This window comes from Ovis canadensis, chromosome 18, assembly GCF_042477335.2.
Source record: "Ovis canadensis isolate MfBH-ARS-UI-01 breed Bighorn chromosome 18, ARS-UI_OviCan_v2, whole genome shotgun sequence".
NCBI classification, from domain to species: domain Eukaryota; kingdom Metazoa; phylum Chordata; class Mammalia; order Artiodactyla; family Bovidae; genus Ovis; species Ovis canadensis.
This window is the reverse complement of record NC_091262.1, coordinates 54,919,478-54,933,750: the sequence shown is the minus strand read 5'-3', so window position 1 is coordinate 54,933,750 and position 14,273 is coordinate 54,919,478. Positions and strand designations below refer to the sequence as shown.

Here is a 14,273-nt window from a genome sequence, read left to right as displayed (position 1 = left end):
TTTAGGTGGTCCCATCTCATATTCACTGTAAATTTCCAAAGTTATTAACTGAACAGCAGGTGACCTACACTTTTTAATAGTTAAATAGTTCTCTTTCTTAGTCTTTTATTTCCTAACAAGTAAAGTCCAGTTGAATTTATGTCACGGGAGCTATCACAACAACTCCATTATAAAACTTTTCTAAGAAAAAGAAACTTTTAAGCTCACCATCAATCAGAGCTGCTTCATATTCTGGGAGCTATTAATCTGACAGTGAGCTTCCCTGGTGGCTCAGATGGTCAAGAATCTGCATGCAATGCAGGAGACCCGGGTTCAATCCCTGGGTTGGGAAGTGTCCCTGGAGATGGGAATGGCTACCCACTCCAGTATTCCTGCCTGGAGAATTCCATGGACAGAGGAGCCTGGTGGCTTACAGTCCATGAGGTTGCAATCAGACACAAGTGAGCAACCAACACTTTCAATTTGACATTAATAGTCAAAATCTGCCCCAAGCCTCTTAATGATTACTTATAAAAAGACATAATTCTTACCAAAAATAAATAAAATCATATATTCCTGGGCTTCCCTGATAGCCCAATTGGTAAAGAATCTGCCTGAAATGCAGGAGACTCTGGTTTGATTCCTGGGCCAGGAAGATCTGCTGGAAAAGGAATAGGCTACCCACTCCAGCATTCTTGGGCTTCCCTTGTGGCTCAGCTGGTAAAGAATCCACCTGCAATGTGGGAGACCTGGGTTCAATTCTTGGTTGGGAAGATCCTCTGGAGAAGGGAATGGCTACCTACTCCTGTATTCTGGCCTGGAGAATTCCATGGACTATATAGGCCATGGGGTTGCAAAGAGCTGGACACAATTGAGCAATTTTCACTTTCATATATTCCTAAGAAAATATTATAAATAGGTTTTTAGAATCCCTTAAGCTATAGGTATACCCCCATTAATGACAGAGATCTTTCTAGAAAGAAACCTATATTGTAGTCACCCCTCATCAGCAGTTTTGCCTTCCAGGTTCCAGCTCCTGTGGTCAACTAAGGTCTGAAAATACTAAATGGAAATTCCCAGAAACAAACAATTCATGAGTCTTAAATTGTGCCCCGTTTGGAAAAGCACGATGATGATATCTCACGCTGTCCTGCTCAGTCCTGCCCCAATCAGTGACATCCTCTGCTCCTGACATCTAACCATCAAAATCATCATGGCTTGATGACACAGGATCACCTGAAGCAGATGATTCTCCTTCATGTCAGAAGGCCCATAGTAGTCTAATGCTATATCTCAGTGCCTACATCATTCACCTCATTTCATCTGATCACACAGGCATTTTATGAGAAGGATGAGTATAATAACTGTATTTTGAGAGAGTCCACATTCATATAACTTTTTATTATGGTATATTGTTATAATTACTCTATTTTATTAGCCATTTTTGTTAAACTGTGTCTAATTTATAAATTAAACTTTTATCATCAGTATGTATGTATAGGAAAAAACAGTATATATGGTTGAGGGGGCATTTGGTACTATTCATGGTTTTAGGCATCCAATGGGGGTCTTGGATTACATCTCCCTTGGATAAGGGGGGACACTACTGAACTTTCTAACTAAAAGTCAAGAGACATATTCCTAGGACAAAGCAGAACTGACCTAAAGCAAATACTGGTTTACTTTTCTGTTTTAACATGTCAAACAAAAAGAAGCCTCACAATCTATCAGACAGCAGAAAAATCATTGCTATCAGCAAAGGAAAGCAGTTTGCAACAGCTGTTATCATTCTAGGTGTCTTTCCCAAGGTCCTTATGCTAGCTGCTCATCTAGTGAAACTATACAAGTTAATATCAGGAAGAGTTAGCAGGTCTCCAGCGCAGCAACAATACAAAAATCACTGCTTCCTTCAGAGTAAGTCAATTACCGCTGTACACTTAGAAAATTTTTTTTCCCTCAAAAGCAGCTGATGGCTCATGAAAGAAAAGGAAAACAATAAAATATCCCACAATCTACTCTTCCACTGAGGGGAAAAAAAAATCTAGAAAGGAAAACTGATCATTTTCCAATCATTCTTAGAAATGTATTCTAATATAACAGTAGCTTTTTTTTTTTACTTTAGTATAAAATTTCAATGCTATTTTTATATGAATCATATGACAGATGTTGAATCTGAAGTTTAATCTTATGAAATTACAGTATTTATATAACTTTTGGAACTTTAGTTATTTTCCTCCAAGTGACTTCTTTGTATTTTATAAAGGACATTAGTTTTAAACAACTGCAAAATATTACCAAACTTTTCGGTTAAAGCTTAATTTCTTGTAAGTTTTAGTGGCTACAGCTTAAAGAAATGGAACTTCTAGGATCATCACATCATGAGAAATGGTAAGCTCAATCTTCGAAAAAAAGTAGAACAAACTTGGTTAACTTAGTTTAGAATAGTTATTTCCAGAAATAAGAATTTTGGCCACCTGAATTCTGTTCATGTTCAAACAACTTAAAAGGGGGTGAGATATTTTGTGAGTAAATCGTTCTCTTGGTGACAAATACTGCTATAAAATTCAGCAGTAAATAGAACTAGCCTTAAGAAACTGTTTTTCTCTTAAAGGAAGGAATGAAATGATCATTTGGCCATAGTGGTTTTTACTTCTATTTTTGAAACAAGTGAGTATCCCCCTTTCCTCCCAATAACTGAATACAGAGGACATACCTCAGAAGGTGCTTGCTGTGCACTTATGTAATAGATAAGAAACAGCCTCATTTTATCTTCTGGAGTTCCTGCTACAAAGGGGAAACAGATGAGGGAAAAAAAAGACTTTCATAATTCTAGTTGTTATGTATTATAGTCAAGACTATAAACTCAAGGCATACATAAATGTGACAAAATAAGCTTCTTGATTCAAATGATTTAACGTTATAGGCACTAAATTACAACCATGTAAAATACAGATATGGAAAAAGATGAAATACTACAGGATTACAGGACTACCATCTGCAGTCTATCTTCCAAACTGTCTATAATGTTGAGATTAATTTTTCAGATATAAACTCAAGAAGAAAAAATGGTATAGGTAGGATAATCATATAATTCTAAAACAATACCCTTTTGAAATGAAAAGGGGGATGCTAAATAATACTTATGTAAGGACAACTTGGTATAAAAATGGGACTATCCTAGGAAACCAGTTGCCTGCTCCCCCCACCAGGCACTAGTTTATGAAACCTTGCTGGCTAAAATCATCTAACTGAGCCCAAGGTCATACTTCTGAGATAGGAGCCACTAAATAAACATACATCTCTCCTCCTTTTGAAAGGTCTATGAAGATTTGGAAAAACCATGTCTATAGTATAATATACCACTGTATTATGCAGATTATATTTGCCTGCAATTTTAGGACAAAATAAAAGATTTCAGATAAATTTCTTGCTTTCAGTGAGTATTCTGAGCTACTTCTATTATCCAAAGCCAGAGACTGTCCAGAGAATCTTTATTCTCCCCTCAGTTACTAGGTGTGCTCTGGTGCAAAGTGATAAGACAGTTCTCATGGGTAACTCAGTTTCACTATTCAACAAATACCAATATGCATTCTCACTTCAAAGTGTATCACAACATGTAAGAACTCAGAATTGTCATACTTCACTATAGAATAAAAACAAGAATAATTTTTTCAAAACATACTGACTGATGACTCATTGATTTTTTTTATCTTCAAATTATCCTTACTCCCGAAATATGACGAAGACTTGGTAACAGAGATGAAAGACAGGCTCTCCTAAGTTCTTATGTTTACAAATAGATATTGTATTTTAAACATTCTGAAGTAGGTTACAGGATGAAGGGTCTTGTTTAAATCCTAGGAGAAAGCTGGTATTTTTGTTTTAATAGGTAATTAGCCTGTCTGGGTTCAGGCCAAAGTTCCTACCAGCCTCTGTGAGTTGTGGTTCTGTCATGGACTCTATTTTCAAAATGTCTGCAGTGCTACTCAGCTCTGTTCCACTGCCCAGGAGCCAGTATAGGAATTTGGAGGTCATCTTGTCGTTCACCTTTCAATCCTTGGAATTGCTGTGTAGGATCAGATTTAGGCATGAACAACTCAGAGGTGAGCCCAGGAATTCATTAACAACTTTATGGGGTTGCTTTGCTGAGCTCCTTCCTTCCTTCTGTAACCGCCCTGGTACTTTCCAGTTTCCGTGGCTTTCCCTTTTTGGTGCTCCAGCCAGAAAACTTTGGCTTTAGTTCAGTTCAGTTGCTTAGTCGTGTCTAACTCTTTGAGACTCCATGAACTGCAGCACGCCAGGCTTCCCTGTCCATCAGCAACTCCTGGAGTTTATCCAAACCCATGTCCATTGAGTCGGTGATGCCATCCAGTCATCTCATCCTCTGCTGTCCCCTTCTCCTCCTGCCCTCAATCTTTTCCAGCATCAGGGTCTTTTCAAATGAGTCAGCTCTTCGCATCAGGTGGCCAAAGTACTGGAGTTTCAGCTTCAACATCATTCCTTCCAATGAACACCCAGGACTGATCTCCTTTAGGATGGACTGGTTGGATCTCCTTGCAGTCTGAGGGACTCTCAAGAGTCTTCTCCAACACCACAGTTGAAAAGCATCATTCTTTGGCACTCAGCTTTGTTCATAGTCCAACTCTCACATCCATACATGACCACTGGAAAAACCATAGCCTTGACTAAACGGACCTTTGCTGGCAAAGTAATGTCTCTGCTTTTTAATATGCTGTCTAGGTTGGTCATAACTTTCCTTCCAAGGAGTAAGCATCTTTTAATTTCATGGCTGCAGTCACCAACTATAGTGATTTTGGAGCCCCTCAAAATAAAGTCTGACACTATTTCCCATGAAGTGATGAGACCAGATGCCATGATCTTCATTTTCTGCATGTTGAGCTTTAAGCCAACTTTTTCACTCTCCTCTTTCACTTTCATCAAGAGGCTTTTTAGTTCTTCTTCACTTTCTGCCATAAGGGTGGTGTCATCCGCGTATCTGAGGTTATTGGTATTTCCCCCTTTTCTAAGGGTGGGTGCTTATTCTGCTTCGAGAAGGAACAGTTCCCACTCTTCGACAAGGAGAAACATATTTATAATTCCAACAGGGTCAATGTCCTAAAGCCTCTGCTAAAGTTTTTAAGTCACAGGATGCTAAGAATTGGAGGGCATGCAATGCTTATAATGACATTAGTCACAGAGGAGCTAAATGGAAATTGGAAAAATGTATCCTTTACAACTGTGAGTACTCCAGAGTCTGGAGCTAGCAGCTAAAGGCTGGATCCTCTGGTCACATTCAAGTTTCTACTGCAACTGCTATTTTAGAGGCAGAGTTTCCTCACTGAATAATTTGATACTTCAGAGAACAGTTTTAAGTATAATTCAGAGAGCTTTTTCCTCCCTGGAAAATTTGAGAGTCAGGTGTTGAACTGCTTTCCCACCATTCCCAAATATTAAGGACATTCTCCAAATAGAGTAACTTCAAAATAACAGAACAGAATGACATATCAAAATCAGAAAATTAGTGTGGGTCTGTTAGTACCATCTAATCCTTAGATGTCACTCCAAGTTTCACCTACTGTCTCTATAATATCCTTTATGGGAAAAAGAATCACGTGTTGCTGGGAAGAGCTGTCATCTCTTATATACAGTTGTCTTCTGTATGAAACAGTTCCTCAAGTCTTTCTTGACGTCATGGCCTTGATAAGGATTATAGGTTACTTTTTCCTTCCTTTTGGTAGAATACTCCACAATTAATTTTTGACTGAATTTCCTCATGATTAGATTCAGGTTGTACATCTTTGATAGGAATACAACAAAAGTGATACTGTATTTTTATACTGAATCTTTCGGGTGGTACACTATTTCAGTATGCCTCATTACTGCTGATGTTCAATGTGATTACCTAATAAGGCATCTATCAGGCTTCTCCCCTGTCAAGTTATTTTTCTTCTTCTGTAAGTAATAAGTATTTTGTAGGGAGGTACTTTGAAACTGTGTAAATAATCTGGAAAATTTCTATTTATTCATTAATTATATCTGCATGGACTCATGTCTTCCTATTTCATTCAGTATGTTATAATCTGTTATCATCATTATTTATTTTGGTACTGTCATGATCTGGCCATTGGAGGCCTCTTCAAGCTGACTTTTGGGTTCTTTTTGATACATTCCATCATGTTTTGAGTACTTTCCTTGCTTTCTGATACAACACAATGTTTCAGGCTTATTTTGTTACTTCCTCTTCCTAGAATCAACCATTTATTTCGCCAATGAGTCCTAGTGGAAAGTGGAATAGAGAAGCTAAAAGTTTACTACTGGAGAATTGTTGCTCCTCATTCTGCTCAAGTGGCAGAACTAGGGAATGCATATATTTGAGTACACACACACAGAAAATCTATAGTTACTTCCTATTTGACAAGTATTTAGTGAAAATACCAAGTCCACATCGGCACCTCCAATTCCAATATTACAGGTTTCATTCTAGTTTTCTTCCTTTTAATATTTGTAACTTTCATCTCTGACAATGGGAAACCTCACTCCCATTATATTATCTGATACATTTACTTATTTAACCAGTACCCTGTATGTAACAAATATCCTAACTCTGCTACTGTCTGCTTGCCTGCATAGATGTCATCTCACTCCAATCTGGTTCTGATTCCCTACAATGGACACACACATATGCCTGGCTATATTTCTTACCCCATCTGAGCCAATGCCTGGTTTGTCTTGTGCAGGGTCACCCTCCTTAATCTGATAGGACCCTTAGACTCCAGGACTAAACTGCTCCCACATATGGACATCATGCTCACCTCACTTGGGACTCTAATAGAGTTAGATTACCAACCATCCCTCTACCTGATTTGTGGATGTCTTCTCATTCTGCTTGGGTTCTGACATCTTGTTCTGGACTAAAAGCAGTACTTGGAGAAGGAAAGAACAACCCACTCTAATATTCTTGCCTAGGAAATCCTAAGGACAGAGGAACCCGGAGGGCTACAGTCCATGGTGTCAAAAGACTTGAACATGACTTAGTGACTAAAAGAACAAAGGTGATAGAGACTGCCACTGTATATGAATGTTTACCTTGCTCTGCTCTACTTAATGTCTTTAAAAATGAATTGGTTTAAGAAAGTAAGGGAAATGAAAAAGGTTCTGATTGTTTTTTTAATCAGCATATTTTTTGCTTAAACTTTACTCAAAACTGATTGTAAATAACAGGAAATAGTTCTGAAGTGATGGACTTAGATATATGTTACAGATTTTTTTCACTGTAAAGTACACATACCTTCAAAATATTATGTTCTCCCCACAAATCTAGCTTTTTATAAGTGTGAGCAATACTAGAGATTCTCAGAAATTTTTATGAATAGAACCTTTTAATTACAAACATTTCAAAAAATTGTTTATCTTTCAATTTGATATAAAATCTAAAAGTCATAACCAAAATAATAACTCAAAAACCATTATCAGCTGAAGAACTTGTCTGTAAAATAGAAGCTTAATAGCTTATATTATTTTTATTCATGTTTGAAAAGAGCTGAGATCTGAATTGAAAACTCTTCTGAAATGATCAAATCTCTAAAGTTTAGAGGCTAAAACTGTACACAGACTTTATGATCACTGTAATTGAACACAGTAATTAGATTATATATTATAAGTACAAATAGTTATATCTTGTTTAAAGAAAATCTAACGAACATATATTTAGATAAATATAAAGGGACTGTCAACAGAGTTTAAAAGTGAACTGCCAAAGTATTTAAAACAGAATTCTGTTTTAGATACTGACACATCTTTTTAGGAAGCTCTATAGGGTTAAACCAAATTAGAATGTGTGTCATGCTTGGTTTGAATGTTTTACCTTCAGATCTTGCTGGAGCCAGCAGAAATTGAGCTTCAAATATATCACTTTAAACAAATGAATATAAAAAGTGCTTATACACTATTACATTAATAAAGCATACCTTCAAAGGAGAGTTCAATAAAATAAAATGCAAATAATTTTTCTAATTTAGGAACTGCTATGCTACAAACTTTTCAACAGGAAATAGCTCAATTATCTCATTAATAGCAAAGATTGTGAGAAAAACAATAATTCTATTCAAATTTTACTCAAATTGAAATATTGGTTCATCAGATGAAAAACTTATATTAACCTCAAATTTATGATACATACCATCAGGGTCTGATATTATATCTAGAAGAGATTTATCCAGAGTAGTTTTGCTCATTATTTTTTCTTCATATTCAAAATACACATCCAGTTTTCTTGCCTGTTTCAAAATAAGTATCAGATTAGAGAACATTAATAAAAACATACTAAAAACCTCTCTGCTTACTAGTGCCTATTTTCTATGATCAATTTTAAAAACAAATGTTAATTTCCTAGTAGAATTTATTTTACTTTGTTTTACTTTTAACCATACACTTAGTGTAAAAAATGAGACTATTTCATTTATATTTGACTTATAAATTTACAATAACTCTGCATGTCATATGGTAACAAAGACAAAACTCACACAAATCTCAATTATTGTGTTAATAAGTAACTACCATACAAATAACACTATTTCATGCAAATTAATGTCAAGTGGTCAAGTTATGTTTACTCTTTAGTGAGTAAATCCACATAATTTTATAACTAGACAGAAAGTTATCCTAACTATTTTCAATGGCTTAAACTGTTCATTAATTTCCCCACTAAATACTTTGAAGTTTAATTAAAGCAAAAGTAGTCAAACTTTGCTTTTCTGTACTGCAGCTTTTCTAATTTAAAATCTGTTGATTAAAATTATCCAAATGAAATTAACATGTTAGGATAATCCAAGGTAAATAAAAATCATGAAGCATCTATTAGATTATGCTTCAGATAAGATGCGAGAGACAAGAACATGCTTTACTACTGAAGATGTTACCAATCTAAGTAGAAATCATTCATGAAATAAATGAGAACACAGAGATATCAATAAAGAATCAAAATATAAATACAGAATATAAATAAACATTAAATTAAGATGATAGAATGAAATAAATATTAACCAATTATACAGAAGGAAGTGATGAATTCTGAGTTGTTCTGAAAGTGATTTGGGGACACGGATAGACAGAGTTCATTTCACTTAAAGCAATCGTGTGTATGTGTGTGTGAGTATGCCTGTGTGTGCATGTTAGTCACTCAGTTGTGTCTGACCAGGCTCCTCTGTCCGTGTGTGTGTGTGTGTGTGTTTGTGTGTTAGTTGCTCAGTCATGTCCAACTCTTTGTGACCCCATGGACTATAGCTCTCCAGGCTCCTCTGTCCACAGGATTCTGCAGGCACGAATACTGGAGTGGGTAGCCATCCCCTTCTCTGGGGATGGAAACCAGGTCTCTCGACTACAGGTGGATTCTTTACTGTCTGAGCCACCAGCAGAGCCCTGGTTAAAGGGATATCAAGGCATGATCAGAGTGGATAGGTCTGAATGGCAGATTCAGCAGTGTACATGAGGCAACAGGTGATCAACCCCTCAATCCCACTCCTCCACTGTGGCATACGAGACCAGACCTTTAAACAGAAGAAATACTCAGCGTGAAAATTCAAACATGAAAAGGTAAATATACTGAGACCTGTCCTCACTCCTGTCCTTTTCTACCCCATTTCCACCTGCTTCTTTGGCTATTTATTTCTCCTATAGTTTTTCAGCTTCTCTATGCAAATACAAGCAAATAGTATCTATATCCTAATATCCCTCTGCTTTCTGACACAAAAGGCAATATACTATACTCTGCTGTCCCTTGTTTTCACTCAGCAATATATTCTACACCAGTACATGGGGAATTTCCTTGAGTGAAGTTGAGATAAGAGTTAATAAACTTTGTAATAGAGTTTTTGTTTTTGACAAATGGCTCTCCACATTTTGTTTTTAAGATTCCCTGATATAGGAACTATTTTAATTACTGTATAAAGCTACTTTGAATAAACAAAATAGGATACATGCTAAAGTACTAGGAATGGAAAAATGCAGCATCAAAAATGAACAAAAGAAACAGGAAGGAGATTCTAGGAAAGTGACCACGGTGGTGACTGTGGGAATGGAAACAGAGACGTATACTTAATAATTAACATGGGAATGTACGTAGGAAGGAAAATAGTGAAAAAAGCCAAAGATAATTCCTGGGAAATGAAATGATGGTAGTAGGAACTGTGTGTGCTTAGTCACTCAGTTGCATCCGACTCTTTGTGACCCCATGGACTGCAGTCCGCCAGGCTCCTCTGTCCATGAGGGTTCTCCAGGCAAAAATACTGGAGTGAGTTGCCATGCCCTCCTCCAGGGGATTTTCCCAAGCCAGGGATCGAACCCAGGTCTCCTGCACTGCAGGTGGATTATCTACCAACCGAGGCCACCAGGGAAGCCCTATGTTAACATAAATATTAGACTGGGAAAGGCTAATTATCTGTAGAATAAAGCCAAGAATGGAAGGGGGAAGGAGATAAAATAAGGTGTTAGGCTGACTTTCAGGGCCTCACAATCTGCTCCAGCCAACTTTCCTGTTTTACCACTATTCACCAGGTTCAGTTCCCTCTTGTCACATCAATTAACTCACTGACTTTTCATTAAAAGTAGTGAATGCTTTTAATCCTCAAGCTTGGGCTTGAATTATTCTCTTGGCTTTTTTAGAATGCATTTCTCCTCCATCACCTGCCCAGTGAATTCTACTAATTTTTCAAGGTCCTGCATCTTTGCAGCTTCTCTAGAACTATTCAACCTCTGTTTCTTCCCTTTCCTGCTCCTTCCCAATCTCCTTCTTCACTGGGAGAATTAATTAAGCCCTTAAGTGTGTACTGACAGCACCTCACACACTTCTCTGTAACAGCAATGATTACACCACATTACTTACTCTCTTTGGTTTACATACCCTTCTAGAACTATAAACTTCCTAGAATGTTTCTAATTGTTTAACCCTAGGAGTCTAACAAAGCACCTGTCTTGTAGCAAAATATATGTCAAATTTCTAAGCTCAGAGCAAGACATATACAGATCAAGTAATCATCTTTAAAAGTTATGAAGTAGATAAATGAACTTCCAGAAGTGAAAAATGCAGAGAATCAAGCATTCGTGATTCAACAGATAAAATCAAGCATGTTAAATGCCATAATGGACTCTAGTGTGTGTACCCGCATAAATGAAGAAACATGGCCACTCAGCCTCGTTTTGCTCGCCTTGACGTATTAACTTATCCACATTTTAACTTCTAATGAACAATGGAAGCAGAATTGAAAAACAAGTTAATCTGATGGCTAATGGGTAGACATTCTTTTGAAGGTGATAATGTTCTAAAATTGCTTTGTGATTATGGTTGTGTAACTCTCTGAAAATAGTAAAAACCACTAAATTGCATGCTTTAAAAAGGTGAATTGTATGGTATGTGAACTATATTTCCATAAAGGAGTTAAATAAAAATCATGTAGCATTTCAATATACTGACTGGGAAGGAGCCTCACAGGGGAGGGAAAGGAATGAAGTAAAGATCTAACCTGCGTAAGAGAACTAGTATCTGTTCAGTATCTAGTATGTGCAAGGCACTTTACTTACAGCTATGGCTTTCAAATGTTTCTAAACAGAGAACCTCAGGACCCTCTTTCTCAAACCAAATCTTCTGCAGAACCCTAAACATAAAATAGATACAAGTGACCAATTAAATGTCTCTATTGAGTCTAGGGTATCAGAGAATAGTGTTTAAAAGCTACAAAATCAGATTATCTCATTTAATTCTCCAGACAACACTATAAACTAGGAATTATTAGTCCCATTTTAAAGATGAAGAAACAGACACAAAGAAACATAAATTTATTCAAGGTTACCAGAGTAGAAGCAGAGAGTTGAGATTCAAATCCAGGTCAGATTCCATATACACATTCCAGATAAAGAGGAGGGAAAATTACATTCTCCTCAAGAAAAATTTATTGCTTCTTTTGTATACAATGAAGTATACTTGTCAATTAGTATATATTTATTTTTTTGGTAATACACATAATTTACATATATGTGGTGAATTCACATAACAATCAAGATGTGAATGTTTTTACTGGATTAAAATAAGGACCATCTACAGAACTGTACATTATAGGTGATCAATAAGTACAGAGGAAAGAAAGCCAAAATGGCACTATCAGAAGGAGCTGAGTAAAAGAATGCAAAATTCTTCTTTAAATGAGGTATTCTTGACTTTACTTGATAAACTGAGCTGGACTGAAACAGAATAACAATGATAAATAGCATAGCAAAAAAAAATTACAAGTCAAAAATACAAAATACAAAGAGTTTTAGGTATGAGTTCCAACTCTGCCATTAACTAGGGAATATTTTACCTTTTTTGGAGGTAAGAGGTATATCTTATTTCCTTCAATGATTAAATGAAGAATATTTCACAAAATACGTTCTGCAGGGTGCTAGTTCTTACAGTTGGTTAAGAAATAATCCCTAGAAGCGTTCCAAAGTCAACAGAGTTTAAGTTTTTTAAAAATGTTTTAAAAATGCATATATAACATTGCATTATGAATCTCTAAGAGGAAGATATAGCACATTTTACTTCTAACTTTATTTGACCAAAAAGAAGAAACCTCACTATCTCATGGAATCTGCTAAGAACTCTGTCCCAAGGTTCCTTCTAGTCCTAAGTTCCCCAGTAGGTTTGTGAAGGACTCTGGAAAATGGGGGCCACAGGACTGAGGAATTATAAGGGCAATGTTTGATTTTCTACTTTCTAGTCTGATTTGTATACCCCTGGTGCTTATGAATTATTCTCTATTCTGTTATTCTACGTGCTGACATTGTAAGTGACCTTAAATTCTGTAGAACAAGTCAAGGTATAAATAAATAAAATGTGAGATATCTATTTAAAAAGTTAAGGAATGCATCTGTCCTCTCCATTCATTTTAAACATCTGAGACTGTTCATCACAAGTCTGCTTCTACTTTCTGTGTTTAACTTACAGCATATTCTTATAAGAGAAAAGACTGGAAAAAAAAACCTCCCAGGTTTACCCACTCACAAACTATGTAGCATATCCTCTGTTTCTTGCTATTCTATGTCATTTAAGCTGTAAAGCCAAAAACTCACATTACCAAAATTAGTCTTTGGTTTTCTCAATGACTTAATAAAAATCTGTTTTCTTACTTATAGACGATCTGAAGTAGGTGAATGCTAAGCATTATGTTTTTCACTTTTATCAAAGTAAAATAACATATAAAACACAGAATTTGGTTAAGTTTTAATGTAAGTATATACCCATGAAACCATATACACAATCCAGATAGTGAACAGATCATTCACATCAGTTAAGGAAATTCTCTCATTGTAAATATCCTTCTTTTACTCTCCAACACCATTCTTCATGTCCTACTTTCTGTGACTATAGATTAGCCTGCCTTTTTCTGAATTTTCTATAAATGCAACTATAGATTATGTGCTCTTTTTTTCTGTATGTAGCTTCTTTCACTCAGTGTAATTACTCTGAGATTCATCGAGTACACACTGTTGTATGTATTAATAGTAGCGCCTTTTTAATCGTTGAATACTATCCACTGTATAGATATACTGGACTTTGTTTACTTAATTAGCCTGTTGATAGACATCTGACTGATTTCCAGTTTGGGGCTATGACAAAGAGCTGCTATGAATATTCATGTATAATGAACACATTTGCTTTCATTTATCTTGAGTAAACTTAGGAGTAGAATGGCTGGAGCACATGATGGATTTGTGTTTAACATTTTAAGAAACAGAGATACTGTTTTCCAAAGTGGGTGCACCATTTTACACTGCTACCAGCAAAATATGAGAGTTCTAGTTCTGCATCCTTGCCAAAGGCTGACGTGATCAATATTTTAAAATTTAGACATTCTGATAGATATGCAGAGGTATCTCACTATGGTTTTAGTTTGTTATTTTTCTAATTATTGTTGATGTTGAACTTATTCATCACTCGGATATCTTTTTCAGTCAAATCTCTGTTCAAACTTTTTGCCCTTTTAAAAACTGGGTTGTGCATTTTCTCTATTGAGTTGTGAGAAGTCTTTAATTCTTTGAATGTAACCTTTATGAATCTATTGAGTCTTGCTAATGACAAAGCTTTATCTTCATGAAACCTGATAGTGGAAAAGTGAAAGAGAAAGGTAATTCCACACTTTGTTTTTTGAAGACGTAGAAGAAGTCTCCAGAAACTTAGTGTGAGAAACTAAAAGACATTTTACACACTGAAGAGCTGTCTTTGGTCATACTTGGAGTAAAGCAAACTTCTTTAAGTTCTGATA

General features: G+C 36.0%; 1 protein-coding gene across 2 annotated transcripts in view; it reads right to left on the bottom strand.

Annotated features, from left to right (window-relative positions):
• The window catches only part of SCFD1 (sec1 family domain containing 1), a 111,707-nt gene that overhangs the window by 37,515 nt on the left and 59,919 nt on the right, over positions 1–14,273 (bottom strand). For both annotated transcript variants that reach the window (XM_069559460.1, XM_069559461.1), the window contains exons 15-16: positions 8,159–8,255; positions 2,693–2,763 (exon numbers count right to left, since the gene is read on the bottom strand). In XM_069559460.1, coding sequence (XP_069415561.1) covers positions 2,693–2,763; positions 8,159–8,255 — 168 coding nt within the window. The remainder of the gene's footprint in view (positions 1–2,692; positions 2,764–8,158; positions 8,256–14,273) is intronic.